The following is a 14,032-nucleotide window of genomic DNA, read 5'->3' as shown; positions in this document are numbered from 1 at the left end:
TATAGTGTTATTTAAAAGTGGACTTGGATTAGCTGTAAATAAATGTATACTGAAAACTTGAGCAACTACTAAAAAAATGTCTGTTTAAAAAAGAAGACATAATACTGATATGCTAAGAGAGAAAAGAAAGTCATAAAATGCTCACTTAAAATCAAATAGGTGCCTAAGCCGGTTGGCTCAGTGGTAGAGCATGAGTCCGGAGTGTGTATGTTCCGGGTTCAGTTTCCACCCAGAGCACACAGGAGAAGCGCCCATCTGCTTCTCCACTCTTCCCCCTCTTCTTTCTCTCTATCTTTCTCTTTCCCTCCTTCAGCCAAGGCTCCATTGGAGGAAAGTTGGCCCAGGCACCGACATTGGCTCCATGGCCTCCAACTCAGGTGCTGCAGTGGCTCCAGTGGCAACAGAGTAACACCCTAGATTTGAAGAGCATCTCCTCCTAGTGGGCTTGCCAGGTGGATCCCAGTCAGGCACATGTGGAAGTCTGTCTGCCTCCCCACTTCTCACTTAAGAAAAATACAAAAAAAAAATTACAAAAGGCAATTTCTAGAAAACAATAAGGAATATGGTGGATATTAATCCAAATATCAGTAATATTTTGAATATCATGTTCAAAATGCACCAGTTAAAAGAGAGATTATCAGAATAAATCAAAAAGCAAGTCCCAGCTATACTGTGTATAAAATATAGACACTTTAAATATAAAAACATATATATGTGTGTGTGTGTGTGTATATATATATGTATATATATAAAATAAATACATAGAGAAAAGTATACCATGCTAACACTATTCAAAAGAAAGCTAGAGTCTATATTAATTTCAGACAGCAGATTTTATAGTTAGGAAAGTTATTAGGGATAAAGAAAGGCATTACATAAATGATAAAGGGGCAATTCTCCAAGAGACGTAAAAATCCTTAATTTGTATTTACCTGACAACAGCTTGTCAAACTATATGAGGTAAAAACTACGTAACAGATCTGAAAGGAGAAATAGATGAATGCACTATCATTGTTGGAGACTCCATCCCACACTCTGAAATGGACAAATCCAACAGCAGAAAATCAACAAGGATGTAGCTGAACTCAACAATACCATCAGTTATCTGGATATAATGGATATTTATAGACTACTTCCTCCAAAAACAGCACATGTCTTCTCAAGCCCCCATGGAACATTCACCAAGATAGAAAATATTCTAGGCCAAAACACAACCTTAACAAATTTAAAAGGGTAAAACTCATAATGTCTGCTCTCAGACCACAGTGGAATTAACCTAGAAATCAATAACAGATAATTGGAAAATACATGGAGATTAAACAACACACTTCTAAATAACACATGAGTCAAAGAAATCTCAAGAGAAATTTTAAAATATTTGAAACTAAGTGAAAATGAAAATACAATTTCTTAAAATTTGTGGGATGCAGTAAAAGCAGTACTTACAGTGAAATTTTAACATTGAATGCATATATTTAAAAGAAAAATCTAAAACTGGTACTCTTAAGTTTTCACCTTAGAAAACTAGAAAAAGAAGAGCAAATTAAATACAAAGAAGAAGAAAATAAGCATTAAAGCAGAAATCAATTAAATTGAAACAGGAAATCAGTAATCAGTGAAAGCAAAAGCTAGATCTTTGAGAAGATCAATAAACTTCTAGACAAGGTAACTACAGAGAGAGAGTGAGAGAGAGAGAACAGATAAATTACTAATACCGGAACTGAAAAGGGAGACATCACTATAGTTCCTATGGAAATAAGGATAAGAAAACTACAGACCAATATCTCTTGTGAACACAGAAGCAAAAATGCTCAAAAAAAAAAATTATTTCCTGTATATCTGCCATTAACAAGTAGAATTTGAAATTAGAAAACACAATTTTCTATAGCACCCAAAACCATTGACAGGTATAAATCTGACAACATATGTACAAGATCTATATGAGGAAACTATAAAACTCTGATGAACTAAATCAGAGAAAAACTATATAAATGGCCATATATTCCATGTTCATGCTTAGGAAGACTCAAAATTGTCAAGATGTCAGTTATTCCCAACTACATATAGAGGTTCAATGAAACCCCAATCAGAATCCCAGCAAATTATTTTGGGGATATGGGAAAAATGATTCAAGTTATATGGAGAGGCAAAAGACCCAGAATAGCCAACACACTATTGAAGAAGAACTAAATTGGAGGATTGACAACACCTGACTTCAAGATTTACTATAAAGCTACAAAAATCAAGATGGGATAGTGTTTGAAGAATACACAAATTATCAATGGACAAGAGATAGACTCCCATGTAGTCAAATGATTTTTGAGAAAGGAACAAAGGGAGTATAATGGGGCAAATAGTCTTTTCAACAACTGGACATCTACATACAAAAAATAAAATCTAGATATAGACCTTATATGCTTCAAAAAATTAACTCAAAATGCATGAGAGAGCTAATAGTAAAACATAAAACTATAAAATTCCTAGAAGATAACATAGGAGAAAACCTAGATGACTTTGAGTATCACAGTGATTTTAGATATAGCACCAAAGGTGTGATCCATGAAAGAAATAATTGATAAGCCAGACTTCTAGCATAATTAAAAACTTCTACTCTGTGAAAGACAATGTCAAGAGAATGGTAAGACAAGCCACAGACTGGGAGAAAATATTTGCAAGACACTTATTTTAAAGGACTGTTATCCAAAAATATAAAGAACTCTTAAACTCAACAATAAGAAAATAAACAACCCAATATAAAAATGAACCAAAGACCTTAACATATCTCACTAAAAAAAGATATATAAGATAACAGGTAAGCATATGAAAAGATGTTCCACATCATGTTATTAAGCAATTGCAAATTAAAACAACTATGAAATGCCACTACACACCTATTAGAATGGCTAAAATCTGGAAAACTGACAACATGAAATGTGAAACAACAGGAACTCTCATTTATTCCTGGTAGGAATGCAAAATGGTACAGCTACTGTAGAAGACAAAGGTTATTATAAAACTGAACATACTCCTATGATCTGACCCAGCAAACTCCTTGGTATTTACCCTAAAGGAGTTGAAAGTTTATGTTCACATAGAAACCTGCACACAGATATTTATAGCGTCTTTATTCATAATTGTCAAACTTTGAAAGCAACTATGAAGCCAATAGCCACAGCCACCATCACAGCAGCCTGGCCCATGCAGGTTTGCATTGGATTCGGACAGTTGGTAAAGAAACAATGGAGCCAAAAACTGGTGGGCCATCATCTTTAATCCTAGCTTGCACCTGGCGGGCAAGTAAAACACACACTGGGCTCCAAAACCCACTCATTCAGTGCTCACAAAGCTACTGACTTTATCCGAGTTTCCTAGAATCAAAGGTTTCTAGCTCACCAGACTTATTCACCTCTGTTCCCCATCTCCTTCCTTCTCCCTGCACAAACTCTGCCCAAACTGGCTTCTCACTCAATACTCCGCCATCTTGGCTGCTTCTCCTGGCCTCTCCACATGGCCTTTCTCTGCTTTCTGCTGTCTCCTCTAATGCTAATCTCAGGAACTAAGAGAGCAAGTTCCTGTTCTGCACCCATTTTATAGTGTAGAAATCAAAACCTTTAATCCAATATACAGAATAAGGAAGTCTCTGATACAAAGTCACTTATCTGAGGCATAATTGGATTGTACCAACCCACATCAAAAAGGGTGGGAAAGGTTTAGTCCTAAAACCAAGCCCCAGGCTACAAGGATCCTGCTTGCCCACAACCCACTCCCAACACACATTAATATCACCTGGGCGACAGGCTTCCATGTGGGCAGTGCCATCTTTAACAAAGTGAGTATAATATATTTTATCTGCCCAACAGCAACCAAGATGTCCTTCAGTGAGTGAGTGGATAAACTGTGGTATATCCAGAAAATAAAATATTATTCAGCACTAAATAGAAATCCCCTCTCAAGTCATAAAAACAAGGAGGAATCTTAAATGCCTATTACTAAATGAAAGATGTAATTTGAAAAGTCTACATACTGTATGGTTCTAACTATATGACATTCTGGGAAAGACAAAACTTTAGGTCAGGAGCTACCAGGGGTTAAGAGGAAGGTGGTATGAATTGGGGGAGCAAGAGGAACTTTAGGGCAGTGAAAATACTCTGTGTGATACTGTTGGGCAGATAAAATATGTTATGCTCACTTTGTTAAAGATGGTGCTGCCCACATGAGGCCGTTGCCCAGGTGATATTAATGTGTGTTGGGGGCAGGCGGTGGGCAGGCAGAATCCTTGTAGCCTGGGGCTTGGTTTTGGGATTAAGCCTTTCCCACCCCTTTTGATGTGGGGTGGTACAATCCAATCATGCCTCAGAGAAGTGACTTTGTAGTAGAGACTTCCCTATTTTGTATATTGGATTAAAGGTTTGGATTTCTACACTAGGGGCAGAATGAGAGCTTGCTCTCTTGGTTCCTGGGATGATTAGCATGAGAGAGCAGAGGGAGCAGAGCAGAGAGCAGCGGAAAGAGGCCATGTGGCCAGGAGAAGCAGCCAAGATGGCGGAGTGCTGAGTGAGATGCCAGTTTGTGCAGAGTTTGTATCTGGGATAAGGAAGGAGTTGGGGAACTGAGGAGAATAAGGCTGGTGAGCTAGAAACCTTTGATTCTAGGAAACTCGGATAAGTCAGTAGCTTTGTGAGCACTGAATGTGAGTGGGTTTTGGAGCCCAGTGTGTGTTTTTACTTGCCCGCCGGGTGCAAGCTATCAATAGAATTAAAGATGACAGCCCATCAGTTCTTGGCTCCGTTGTTTCTTTACCAACTGTCCGAATCCAATACGAACCTGCATGGGCCAGGCTGCTGTGATAGTGGCCCTGGCTGTGCCTCCTGGCTTTACAGATACTATAATGATAGATACATTTGTCCAAACACACTGAAAATAAAGCACCAAGAGGGAACCCTAATGTATTCTATAGACTAGGGGTCCCCAAACTTTTTACACAGGGGGCCAGTTCACTGTCCCTCAGACCTCTGGAGGGCTGGACTATAAAAAAACTATGAACAAATCCCTATGCACACTGCACATATCTTATTTTAAAGTAAAAAAACAAAACGGGAACAAATACAATATTTAAAATAAAGAACAAGTAAATTTAAATCAACAAACTGACCAGTATTTCAATGGGAACTATGCTCCTCTCACTGACCACCAATGAAAGAGGTGCCCTTTCCGGAAGTGCGGTGGGGGCCGGATAAATGGCCTCAGGGGGCCGCATGCGGCCCGCGGGCTGTAGTTTGGGGACCCCTGCTATAAACATTGGGTCATTATGATGTGTCAATGTAGGTGCATGTGAAGAATGTGATTATGGTGGTGGTGTGTCCTGGAGACAGTGACTACTCAGAGACCAGATGGAGTGCACTGAGGGACCTAGGGGAGACTGCCTCACAATCCCCTACACAGGTTTTATGAGAATAGCCCAGACCCCCAGTTCTTAAGGGTATTTATTGATACACACAAAAATAGAAGCACAGATGAGAATGAGGAAGTCAAGAAGGGGAACTCCTTTGGAGCAGACAAAAGGGCAAGGGAAGTATATAAAAGTATATATACTTTAGAGATATCTGCCCCTCCTACTGATTAATCAAGATTGCTAATTCTGTCCCTGTTGTGCTGTGTTCAGCACAACATACAGTATATGCTATCAGTGATGCCACTGTGGCTTTTGCCTCAGGGCACTGAATTGTGTCCCTCCCTGTTCTGTGTTCCTATTCAGGGCCTCTCCAGAGGTGGTGGGGTGGGGGAGGTGCTGTGTATGTGTGAGAGCAGAAGCTATATGGAACTGCTCTAAAAATAAAGTTTAAAAAACAGATCACTAAGTGTACCAATAAAGAAAAAGGAGGAGAGAGCAAGACTCATGGACACAGAGAACACTGTAGTTGCCAGGGATGGGGGACGTGGACAGTTCAGCGGTAATAAATGGTGATGGATGAAGACTTGACTTGAGGGTGGGAGGTGGGCACACAATACAGTGTACAAATGATATGTTGTAGAATTGCTGCCCTAGAACCTGCATAATTATGTTAACCAGTGTCATTCCAATAAATTCAATGAAAAAAAAAAAAACAGTTTTCAGGGGCTGGGATGGGAGGAGCACAAAGGAATTGGGGAAGACTGATGGGATTCATAATAATGGTGACATTACTTAATGCATCTGTCACAATGCATTGAACATATACTAAAAAGAGTGTATTTAAGTTATATCTTAATAAGCCTGACTTTAAAAAAAATAGGAAGATAGACATACCAGGCTAATCTGAATCAAAGGAAAGCTGGAGTGGCATTGATAGTATTAGACAAAGTAGATTTCAAAGCAAAAACATTACCACAGATAAAGACGATTTTATAGTAAATGAAGCCAATCAAGAGAACATAACTCTAAACTTATATACATCTAATATCATAGTTTCAAAATACTAAAGTCAAAATGATAGAACTGACGAGAAATAAATAAGTCTACAGTTTTAGTTGAAGCTTTTGGTACTCAGTTCTTAAAAATGAAACAGCAAATCAGTACAATTATAAAATATTTAAATAACACTACTAACCAATATAACCAATTTCACCTGCTTGACACTCAATTCTAACAACAGCAGACGACACATTCCTTTTAAGCACACATGGGACATTTGCCAAGGTAGACTATATTCTGGGTCATGATACAAATCTTGATAAATTCAAAAGTATTTAAATCATACAAAATAAATTCTCTGACCACAGTATACTTTAATTTGAAATCCAGTAACAAAGATCTCAGAAAAATACCCTAAATGTTTGTAATTTAAGTAACATACTTCTCAGTATTCCATGGGTCAAAAGAAAAATTGAAAGAGAAATTAGTGCATAAATACAAGGGGAAAATAATGCCAATTTTATACAAACCTTTCCAGAAATGAAAAAGAGGGAATACTTAACACATAATTTGGGGCTAGAAGATAATAAAACCAAAAAGAAGAAACAAAAAACATTACCAGCAAAAAAAAAAAAATGCAGACAATATTCATTGTAAACATATGTGCAAAAACTATCAACAAAACTTAAGCAAATGAAATCTAGTTATAATCATTCAGGAGTGCCTTGACAAACAAGTTTCATTCATTTCATGGCCGAGCTCGTGACTCAGTTTGCTTTTGTGTCAAATTGAATTTTCTCATTTAAATTAATGGGAATGCAATTAATCTGTTTTGGCCCCCAAACACCACACGAATTTTTTGTTTATATGCTTTTTAATAAAATGTACTTTATAAATAACATATATCTATATATATATATATGCACATACTAAGAGAGAATGTAAAGAAATAAACTGGTTTATGACATGTATTTACCTTCAAGGTCAGGCAAAGATGCTGGCGGAGGGGGAGGAGACTGGCGGAGGAGGTTTTCCTTTCGTGTGCTATCACTTAACATAACTTACTCTCTACACACAACGCTACATTTAATTGCAAAATTTACTACGTATGATATGTAACTTGACCACTAAACTTAATTGCTATTTTTTTACTTTGCTTAATCATCATCATTTTCTTCACTGACTTTTGGCCCCACTTTCCTCACTTTTACTTAGAGGTGGTTTCAGCAAAATCCTTTCCATGAAAGTTTGTTTCTTCCTCCCTTTCAGAATGTTCGGCAGGCCATCTAGTGGAGTGTGGCGGAAGCTCATGCTTAAAATATCTGCTCATGACTTAAAGCAAAAAATCCCATGAGAATATAGTGATTGCTCATCTCTCAAATTGCTCGTGATTTAAAGTGCTTGTGTGTCAAGGTACCACTGTATAAATTATAATATAAAATGTAATATAAATTATATTACATAATATATAATCATATATATGAAATCCAGATATTCTGTTCACAAAAATTAGGGGATATTTTATAGCTTCATATCCATTTTGAATATCCCCTAATTTTTGTGAGCAGTATATATGAAAAAGAATAGCCACGTTTGGTTTATTCCAAGAATGAAAGGTTGGTTTAACATTAAAATATTGGCCAACCTAATTTGCCACATTAATAAAATAAAAAAGAAACACCGTATGATCATCTCAGTAGATGCAGAAAAAGCATTTAACAAAAATCCAACATCTATTCCTAATAAAAATTTTCAGCAAACTAGGAATAGTAGGGAACTTCCTCAAACTGAGAAAGGAAATCTGTGAAAAATCTACAGCTAACATCATATTTAATGGTGAAAAAACACTGAATGCTTTGTGCCTAAAATCAGGAACAAGACAAACATATCTACTCTTATGACTTGTATTCAGCATTGCACTTGAAGTTTTCTAACTAAAGCTTTTAGGCAAGAAAATGAAATAAAGGCATCCAGACTGGAAATGAGAAGTAAACTGTCTTTATTCATATACAACATGACTATCTTTGTAGAAAATCTGATGGAACCTACAAAGAAAAAAGCTGTTAGAATTAACAAACTGCAAAAAATATAAAATACCTAAAGATTTTAAAAATGTGAAAGAGCTGTACACTAGAAGTTTCAAATCATTGCTAAGAGAAATTAAAGAAGACCTAAGTAAATGGAGAAAAGTACCTTGTTTGTGGTTTGGAAGTTTCAATATCATTAAGATATCAGTTCTTCTTTAAGTGGTCTACTATGTATAGAGATTCATTGCAATCCCAGTCAGCTTTTTTAAAACATAGAAATTAACAAACTCATTATAAAATACGTGATTTACTTAGTATTGAAACCAGACAGAACATTAGTCTTCGCTAGATAACACTTATGATTAAAAGCAACTGTTCTCCTCATACACTGTTGGTGGGAATGTAAAGTAGTACAACCACTATGGAGGAAAGTATGGTGGTTCCTCAAAAAACTGCAAATAGAACTACCTTATGACCCAGCAATCCCTCTACTAGGTATATACCCCAAAACCCCAGAATCATTGATACGTAAAGACACATGTAGCCCCATGTTCATAGCAGCACTGTTCACAGTGGCCAAGACATGGAAACAACCAAAAAGCCCTTCAATAGAAGACTGGATAAAGAAGATGTGGCACATATACACTATGGAATACTACTCAGCCATAAGAAATGATGACATTAGATCATTTATAGCAAAATGGTGGGATCTTGATAACATTATACGGAGTGAAATAAGTAAATCAGAAAAAAACAAGAACTACATGATTCCATACATTGGTGGAACATAAAAACAAGACTAAGAGACATGGACAAGAGTGTGGTGGTTACCAGGGGTGGGGGGAGGGAGGACGCAGGAGGGAGGGAGGGAGAGATTTAGGGGGAGGGGGAGGGGCACAGAGAAAACTAGATAGAGGGTGACAGAGGACAATCTGACTCTGGGCGAGGGGTATGCAACATAATTTAATGAGAAGATAACCTAGACATGTTTTCTTTGAATATATGTACCCTGAATTATTAATGTCATCCCATTAACATTAATAAAAATTTATTAAAAAAAAAAAAAAAAAAAAGCAACTGTTCTGCTTTGTACAAGATGACTCAGAAGGTCTCCTCACTCTCTCTCTATCTTTGCTACTCCAGCCACCCCCAGTACCTGTACTTGAGTTTTACATACTGAGTTTCCTTAGAAGAAAGATGCAGTCTGCTCCCACATATTTAAAGGCAGAGGATATAAGGAAATAGATGAGTTTCCACATATAGACCTGAAAATAACCACTGTAAAAAGAAACATATACCTCATTGACAGCAGCAAAATATAATTACTGCTAATTGGGAAGTTAATGGCATAGATTTGACTGAGGAGTCATGAAAACTATCAGTTAGAATTCAGCCAAATAATAAAGTCGAAGGGAAAACCGCCAATTCTCCTTCATTAAAAAAAGAGTTTCTGACTGGTTTAAAATGTATTTTAAAATACTAAAGTTAATATAAGATGAATTATAACATTCATAAGCAAAAATTTAATAATAATTTAGTTATAAGAATCAAGTAGGCTTTTCATATCTGTTACATACTATAAAATGACCTTATTGTAATGTGGCTTTACTTTTTTAATTCACATTTAGAAAATTTTTTGAAATAATGTATCAGGCATGAAAATAATTTCAAGTGTTATTTCATTTACAGGTATGCATTACATTTACTGAATTTGGAAAAATGCAAAATATCTGTAACTTTCTTGTTGAAAAGCTAGACAGCTATGTTGTCATCAGCCAGCCCCAATACTATCATACTCCCGGTTCAGTTGAGAATCTTCGGTAAGCATATCTTTAACTAAATTATCAATTAATTAAACTATTGAGTGTTACAGTTCATTGAACAGCATATTAATCATCTCTGCATTTAATTCTAAGACGACGAGCCTGTCTTGTTGCTGTTGAGAATGCATGGCGCAAAGCTCAAGAAGTGTGCAACCTCGTTGGCCAGACTCTAGGAAAACCTTTATTAATCAAAGAAGAAGAAACGAAAGAATGGGAAGGCCAAAGAGATGATCACCAGTCATCCAGACTCTCAAGTTCATTAACTGTACAACAGAAAATCAAAAGTGCAACAATACATGCTGCTTCAAAAGTATTTATAACTTTTGAAGTAAAGGGAAAAGAGAAGAGAAACAAACATCTCTGAAATTCCAACCAGAATATATTGTGTTTGTATCTTTTTGTCTATTTTTATACTTTTTATAACATTTGCTTTTGTCCTGAATATATATATATATATCTCACAGAAATTAGAGGATATTTTATAGCTTCATATTCATTTTGAACTATTCCCTAATTTTTGTGAGCAGTATATATTGTATAGGATATAAAGTGTTTCTCCCAAAAAAATCAGTAAATCCTTGAATATGGTCCTACAGAATACTTACGTTTACTTTCTGTTTTTAAAACCTTATTGTAGGAAATACTCCTTGGAAATAAATACATTATGTGCACAATTGTATACTAAATTTGTATTAGTACATGTATAAGTAACATTTATATTTCTATTATAGGAAGAAATATTGACACAGTTATCAGCATGATTGTTAACATTAATAGAAGCAATGAAAAGCAAAACATAACTTTTGGTTAAAGGGTAAGGAAGTATATTATGAAAATATTTTGATGCCAGAAATAAAAGATAATATATAGACCAGACCCTCTTCAGCAGGGCTTCTCTGATCATACCAATAATCTCCAATACAAATATAATGCAAGCCACATACGTATTTTTAAATTTCCTAGTAGACACATTTTTAAAAAGTAAGAAATAAAAATCAGTTGAAACTAATTTTAATATTTTATTTAACAGTATATCTAAAATATATATTATCATTTCAGCATATTATCGTTTCAGCATATAATCAGTATTTTTAAAATAATGGGTATTTTATATTCATTTTTATACTAAATCTTCAAAACCCACTATATATCTTATAGCACATCTCAATTCAGATGCTAAATTTTCATCAGAAATACTTGATCTGTAGTTAAGTTTCCTAAAATTCAGGTGAAAGAATATATTCATACACCCAAGTTGTTCCAAATATGCCTAAAAGATCTAGTAACTAGATCAACTATCTGCTTTTTTTTTAATTAAATTTTTTTTTTTTTTTTTTTTTTTTTACAGAGACAGAGAGAGAGTCAGAGAGAGGGATAGATAGGGACAGACAGACAGGAACGAAGAGATGAGAAGCATCAATCATCAGTCCCTCGTTGCGCATTGCAATACCTGAGTTGTTCATTGATTGCTTTCTCACATGCGCCTTGACCGTGGGCCTTCAGCAGACCGAGCAACCCCTTGCTGGAGCCAGCAACCTTGGGTTCAAGCTGGTGAGCTTTTGCTCAAACCAGATGAGCCCACGCTCAATCTGGCGACCTCGGGGTCTCGAACCTGGGTCCTCCACATCCCAGTCCAACGCTCTATCCACTGCGCCACCGCCTGGTCAGGCTAATTAAAAATTTTTTTGAAAAATTTAAATTCACCTGACCCGTAGCACAGTAGATAGAGGTTCGACCTGGAATGTTGAGGCCTGAGGTTGCTGGTTTGAAACTCCTTAGGCTTGCTTGGTCAAGGCACACATGAGAAGCATGTACAGGGGTCCTCTGGTCATGAGAGTTTTGACATACAACATTTTGAGTTTACAACACTCCCGTAAAAACTTTAAAAAATTGAGACATGAGTGTTTAGGCTTACACCATTAGTGTCGTACTGACGGACTAATGTGGGCAAACTAGTGATACTATGGTTGTGTACAGCGAAAGAATATGCTGTAATGAGGGAGTTGGAGTCCCCAGTACACTTACCTACACCATTTTAGACTGTTAAAAGTGCAAGTGTTCCGTTTGTGTTGCTTTGGCGACTTTTTGGCCCTTATCATGGCTCCTAAATGAAAGAACCTTCAGATGGTAGTGCTTCAAAGAAGAGGAAAGCCATCATGATGTCACAGAGCTACTGGCATCACATGGAAAGGAGCTGTCTGCTGAGGACCTCATTCAGCTGGAGAAGCAGCTAATTAAAGAGGAAGAGATAGAAACCCCAGAACCCAAGAGATTTACTACCAAGGGTTTGGCAGAAGGTTTTTCTATGGTAGAGGATGGGTTGGCAAAATTTTAGGCTGAGAACCCCAGGGATGACAGATTCAGTAATGTCCACAGAGCTGTTATGGGTGTCTTGCAATGTTATAGGCATATTTTGGAGGAGGAGTTATCAACCTTTCAGACTAGCCTGGAACAATTCTTTAAGAAGGTAGAGAGGCCTCAACAGGTCCTCTACCCTGTGCATCAGCTGCTTCTCAAAATGAAACACCTGTAGTACAGGTAGAATCATCTCCAGCGTCTCCTGCATGTTCCTTGGGCAATCCTGATTCACCTGACCCAGTATCTCCAGCACCTTCTGCAGGTTTTCCTGCTTCTCCAGCTTCCTCCTCCCAATAGGTCACTCTCTCCCACCTTGCAATGCCCCTTCCAGTATGCAAGCCAACTACAGGAAGACAGGTAAGGAATTTTTCCACTCCTTTTTTGTTATTTTTTCTGTTAATACAGTACAGTGTACAGTAGAGCATATTTATGTCCTTTTCCTTTTTCTGTGGCTTACTGTTTTATGTTTTAGATCATGTTTTTACAACTGTGTTAGGATAGGTAAGTGACTCAGGCTAGGGTATGTTTTGACTTACACCAACATTTGGGTTACGTCACTAGTAGAAATATAACTACATCATAACCCGAGGACCTGCTATAGTGTGAGTTACACTTCCTGTTCCTTCTACTCACCTGTTCTCTCTCTCTCCTTTCTCTAAAGTAAATAAATAAAATCTTTAAAATAATTTATTTTAATTCAGGTCCTTGGATTTACTAGTCACATTGCAAGTACTCAAAAGCCTTAAGTGGCTAATGGCCACCAGGTTGACAGTGTAGGGTTACACACTGAGATAATACTGATCCTTAAGGTTATTCGAGATGTAATAGCACGCACATGTCATTGCCATTGCATTACACATTTTCCACTTAGGCTTTCCACTCCCCACCATACAGCTAAAGCTCCTTAGACATATCTTGATACTTATATGCCAATATTTCTTCCCTACAACATATCCCACTCACCTTTCATATATAGTTTCTAACCCCACCTTCTGTAAATTGCACTGCAAGTTTTATCGATCTCTTCTGTAGTGTCCTTGGCAGGAGAGAATGTGGAAGCTAAGATGAAAAGTTTAAGAATCTGACACCACTACGTTCAAATTCTGACTTTAGTCCTAGAGCGTAAGCTCCTGTAGATCTTGTCTTTCTTGTTCATAGCCGCATTCTCAGATCCAGCATACTGTCACGGCCAAGACAGAATGAGCTCTCAAATATTTACTGAGCAAATTTACCAGCTGTGTAAACTTGGTCAGGCACTTTAATCTCTTTAAGCTCCCCTTTCCTTACCAATGAAATTAAACTAATACTGCTATTATAAGATTAAAGTTGATAAATACAAGATCATGAAAATAATGCCTAGTATATACAAGAGTCACTCACTAAATGGTAACCATTATATCAGCTGCATTCTCTTTGTTGTCAACCCAATTAAA

The 14,032-nt window shown here is 36.7% G+C and overlaps 1 protein-coding gene across 1 annotated transcript in view; it reads left to right on the top strand.

Annotated features, from left to right (window-relative positions):
- Positions 1-11,195, top strand: part of IRAK1BP1 (interleukin 1 receptor associated kinase 1 binding protein 1) — a 38,031-nt gene extending 26,836 nt beyond the window's left edge. The window contains exons 3-4 of the mRNA XM_066361357.1: positions 10,108-10,238; positions 10,335-11,195. Coding sequence (XP_066217454.1) covers positions 10,108-10,238; positions 10,335-10,605 — 402 coding nt within the window. The 3' untranslated portion in view covers positions 10,606-11,195. The remainder of the gene's footprint in view (positions 1-10,107; positions 10,239-10,334) is intronic.
- Positions 11,196-14,032: the final 2,837 nt, after the last annotated feature.

The sequence above is a fragment of the Saccopteryx leptura genome, chromosome 1, assembly GCF_036850995.1.
Source record: "Saccopteryx leptura isolate mSacLep1 chromosome 1, mSacLep1_pri_phased_curated, whole genome shotgun sequence".
Taxonomy (NCBI): domain Eukaryota; kingdom Metazoa; phylum Chordata; class Mammalia; order Chiroptera; family Emballonuridae; genus Saccopteryx; species Saccopteryx leptura.
Note: the sequence above shows the minus strand (reverse complement) of the source record. Positions and strands in the feature narration are given on the sequence as shown.